At 47.0% G+C, this 4,913-nt stretch overlaps 1 protein-coding gene across 1 annotated transcript; it reads right to left on the bottom strand.

Moving 5' to 3' along the window:
- Positions 1-319: 319 nt before the first annotated feature.
- On the bottom strand, positions 320-2,427 carry LOC119274369 (obtusifoliol 14-alpha demethylase-like). The gene is made up of 3 exons (XM_037555056.1): positions 2,338-2,427; positions 1,694-2,181; positions 320-1,581 (listed from the first exon to the last, which is right to left on the bottom strand). Exons 2-3 carry the CDS (start codon positions 2,177-2,179, stop codon positions 538-540), a joined length of 1,530 nt encoding a protein of 509 aa, XP_037410953.1. The 5' UTR covers positions 2,180-2,181; positions 2,338-2,427; the 3' UTR covers positions 320-537.
- Between the last annotated feature and the right edge of the window lie 2,486 nt (positions 2,428-4,913).

Here is a 4,913-nt window from a genome sequence, read left to right as displayed (position 1 = left end):
ATCTATTTTTCGACATTTTAAATATATATTTCAACAGCATATATGTTCGAAACATTAATTTTAATTATTCTAAATATATTTTAAAATTAACGTGATAAAAAGGGAACTAATATTTCACAATTGTAACTGTCAATTGTGAAACTGAAATAGTGATCGAAAATCAAACGACCAAATGTATTCAAAACTGATCTTGTTCAATAGGTCTTGTCGGTAGGTATTCAAATATATAAAATAACAATAAAATTCAATTAATTTTTAGAGGAAAATAAAAAGTATATTCTGGTTTAGAAGTTACGAATGATTTAAAATGCCACTTATAGAAATAAAAGGGTTGTTTTATGTACGGATGGCGGAAGAACAGAAAGCATGCATGCATGCTACGAAGTACACAAAACGTCTTGCCGATCATACACACACGCCCACTGTACGTACGTATAACACACGTAGCTTAGCTGTGCTTACTTTAAACTGGCAGTAATTTGTTGGTGCCAGGATCAAGCGAACATCCAACATGATCACATGAACTGGTATAGTAGATCATAGCACATAGCGTGTGTGTGGGTTGGTGATTTGGGCGGTGGGTGACATCTTCTTCCTCCTCTTGTAGCGGAGCATGACCTTCCCCTTGGGCCCCGGCATGACCACGTTCCAGTCCGTCTCCGGGAACGGCGACACCATCTCCATCTCAAAGTTCCTCAGCAGGTGGCTCCATATCACCTTGATCTGCATGTACGCGAACGCCTCGCCCACGCAGGCGTGCCGCCCGCCGCCGAAGGCCGTGTACGAGAGCGCCCCGCCGGCCCCGTCCTCCCCTCTCCCGGGGCCGAACCGGCCCGGCTCGTACCTCTCCGGGTCCCTGTACACGTGCGGGAGACGGTTGTGGATCACCATTGGGCTCGCGACCGTGCGCCCCTCCGGGACCTCGTACTCGTCTCCCTCCCTCGTCCGGACGACGAAGCTACGGCGCGCGTGGCGCAGCAGCATCATCGCCGGCGGGTGGAGCCGCAGGGCCTCCTTGACGCTGCGGTGGAGGGTCTCCATCTCCTGCAGGACCTCGTAGTCGACGCGGTCCCCGTGCCGCGCCACGACCCGCTCCTGCTCCCGGACGGCGGCGCGCAGGTGCTCGGCGTTGGCGCCCGCGAGGAGGCGCACTCCGGTCCACGTGCCCGTGCTGGAGCTCGTGTGCTGCCCCGCGAACAGCGCCGACACCAGCATCCCGACGAGCTCCGTGTCGGTCGTGGCGCGGCCGTCCTTGTACCTGGAATCGATGAGGCACTGCAGCATGTCGTCGACGGGGCGGCCAGATTCTCTGCGCGACCTGACCATGTCGGAGAATATCTCGCCGAGCCTAGCGCGCGCCCTGTCGCGCCTGCGGTGCGCCGGGATGGGCAGGTGCGGGAAGAGGATGGTGACGAGGCGCATGCCGTCGTTGAGCTCGCGGAGGTGCGTGGCGGCCTCGCGGAGCATCTTGGAGCGGACCTCCTCCCCGAACAGGCACCGGCTGGCGACGAGCGTGACGAGGTGCCCTACCTCCTGCTTCAGGTCGACCGTGCCCATCTCTCCCCATCTCGTAAAGTACTCCTGCATGCATGCATGTGTTAACATACAGTAAAAAACACGTACAAGTACTCCTACACGTACGTATATGGTATCTATACCCCGCAAGAAAAAGTATACGGTATCTATATCTTACCTCGACCTCTCGCACCATGAGGCCGGCGTAGGTCCTGAGCTTGGCAGGCTTCATGGCGTCGCCGAAGAAGCGGATCTGCTCGCGCCGGGTGGCGAGATCCACGTCGAAGGCGACGCCGGGGCCGAAGGTCGGGACGGTGAACCGGGAGACCTCGTCCTGGCTCACCTCCGAGTCCAGCCCCTGGTAGAAATGGCTCGACACGTCCGGACCGACCAGGAAGGTCACCTCGCGGTGCAGCAGCCTCACCGTGAACACACTGCCCAGCTCCGCGTGGGCGTCGCCGATCACTTGCAGCGGGCCCTTGGCGAGGAGCCACGGGAGGACCCCCACGAGGGGAGCCCCTGCGGCCACGGGGGGCGGACGAGCGCGTGGAGATCGTTCGGTTCGTCGTCGTCCTCGTGCCATCATGGCCGATATGAAGATGATGATCGTCGCCACGGCAATTGGAACCACAAATGCTACCCAATTGACAGTTGCTACTTCCATATCTGTATATGAAAGAATGAGTTAGTACATGAACATCGATCGTCTACAGTACTATTTCTAATCAAGTGTGGTTTTGGATCGGAGAACATGATCACATATGATCGTCTACAGTGCATGAACGAGTTAGTGCATCAAAGATCTACACTATTAGTGTTTACCTCTGAGCTACACGGCGATCCAATGATGCACTGGTGACATGATGAAACTAGCCAGGGAGCGCCGGCTCGGGTATCTATGTATAGATAGAGGGGGGGGGGGGGGTTATAACAAGCTCTCCCTGGCTAGTTAATTATCAAAAAAAAAACTCTCCCCGGCTAGTTTTCAACGCTTGAAAACCATACAGATATATATATAGAGAGAGAGCCCGCTCATTGATTATGTTGTAGGTAGAGATAGATAGAAATAGAGTGCCCGCTCATTGGTTATGTTATAGTTTTCAAGCGTTGATTATGTTCACAATAACCGGCCGATTAGTTGTCTACATGGTTAGTAGTAGTTAAATTTGTCCTTGTCTCATGTACTCATCTCGGGTGCTGCCACATCTAGTCAATGATTGCTTTCCTATTTTAGATTGCACCATGGACCTGGTTGTAATTTTCATTACCTATCGTGTTTTCTTATTGCCATGATTAAAGATAACTAGATTAAAAGTTTGTCGTGAAAAAAAGCTCCCGTGGATGACACAATACTCTCCATGGATCATTACCTCCCAATAGAACTAAAAATCTCAAGCTTGTGCTTTGTGAATTTGATCATCCCCTTGGTCATAAGATAAACTTCTATAAAAGTGAGTTGTTATATTTACGAGAAGTCTAAATGATCCTAGTGGCTAACATTGGCTGCACTAAAGTTGTCATCGAATCGGACAGTAGGAGTGCCTTGGATGCAATTTCGAATCCAGGAGGATATATGGGCCCGGACACGCCGATCATTACAAATGCTATTCTCCAGGCATTATAGTTTTCAAGCGTTAATTATGTTCATTGCTGTAGGGAAGCAAATCTAGTTGCTGATAGTCTAGCAAAACATTGGTTTAGAGTTAGCTTATCAAAGTCTTGGGACTCTAATGCCCCCACTTTATTTTGCCTTAAATTGTAAATGATATGGCCATTGTTTGAGGAATAAAGTTTTGATGATAAATAAGAAAACTTTCCGGCGATCACTTTACCAACCGTTAATTGGGGATCCCAATTCATCATCCGAAACTCAAAAGTACAGAGTAGAAACACGTGGAAGGTTTTTGTCGCCGAGATAAAACAACAACACCTCTTTGCGTAAGCGACATGGTCTATTACTCACCTAGCTTCTAACTTGTCAGTTGTACCATCACATATATGTTTGGAAACTGGTAGAGGCATTGATATGAAACTTGGTATACTCGTCGTGGTAAAGGTGACACTGTGTTTTTGCTATGTCAAAAGGACATGTTTTTTCAACCAATCTGTGGTTGGATGGTTAGGAGGATAGTGGTATTTCAACCCACCATAGTCTAAATTGTAGACTTGACATTGATCCTCGCATTTTCCTCAATTTATTTCAGGCCTTTCGGAGATGTGTGCTCAGTGAGAGAAGACGTTCCCGTTGATTATATGAAGACTTTTGTTGTGCCGGCTCCGTCTCTCATGGGAGCTCATAGGGGTAAGGTGTGTCTGCATTCATAGGGATGAGTGTATGTACGTATGTAGAAGCGTCTACGTTTATGTCCTAGTTTATTAGCGCCTCTCGTATTTTGGATCATATTTCGACCATAATTTTAAATAATAATAAAATATAAGGCATACATATAAAGAATAATATCATTAATATATGAATCCAATAATATAATATTTTTATGACATCCACTAACATTTTACTTGTCAACTATATGTCAAACTTTGAGACAAAGCACGATAAGGACTAATAAACAAACCCAGACATTATGTAAAGGTCAGGTGTGAACACTCCGTAATTGTAGTCTTGTTGCAACATTTTAAGCCATAAGAACTCAGAGATAGACCACGTACCACGTAGGAGTAATTAATTAGCTACCAGTCCACCACCTACCAGATGGAGCTAGCAATAAATCTTATCAAACCAGGACAGGTGTGCATGAAAATGAAAGTGTACATAATGCATGGTCGAGAATCACAAAATCCGTGTCAAAAGCTTAATTTGTAATAAACCTGTCGAAGAAATTAAAGGGGACGACTATTACACAGTCGCGCGAAAAAAATTCTCAGTTTACAACTTCATTGTTTTTGATATAGCTCATCAGTCATGTGAATGGTCTCAGTTTACACTATGTCGTACTATTCCGCTCAAAAGAGCAAATTTTCTCAGAATCTCAAAACCCAAATCTGTAAAGAACTTCAACTATATTTTGCGAAAAAGATCCAAATCTACTGTAAATGTTCATAAAAAATACAAAGCTTGGCAAACATAATAAAAATTACTACATCAAGGGTCATGCACCAATGAATGACCACTACTGCCGACAGAACGAGCCATCGACGTGCCACTATCGCCACTCTCCTACGAGAGCCAGATTGACCTCATCGATGACAGCCGTGAAATTTTCGTGGACATGCCTCTAAGGATCAGCGTGCCAGAGCTACAACCATCACCATTAGAACCCTGAATTTTCATGAAGCATCTGATACCAAATCTCATCGTCGAGTGCGCACGGCGAGAAACCCTAACATTGTCACCCAGAAGACTAGCTCAAATATGATGCACCATGATCCGTCCAAACAAC

This window comes from Triticum dicoccoides, chromosome 3B (genome assembly GCF_002162155.2).
Source record: "Triticum dicoccoides isolate Atlit2015 ecotype Zavitan chromosome 3B, WEW_v2.0, whole genome shotgun sequence".
Lineage (NCBI taxonomy): Eukaryota > Viridiplantae > Streptophyta > Magnoliopsida > Poales > Poaceae > Triticum > Triticum dicoccoides.
Note: the sequence above shows the minus strand (reverse complement) of the source record. Positions and strands in the feature narration are given on the sequence as shown.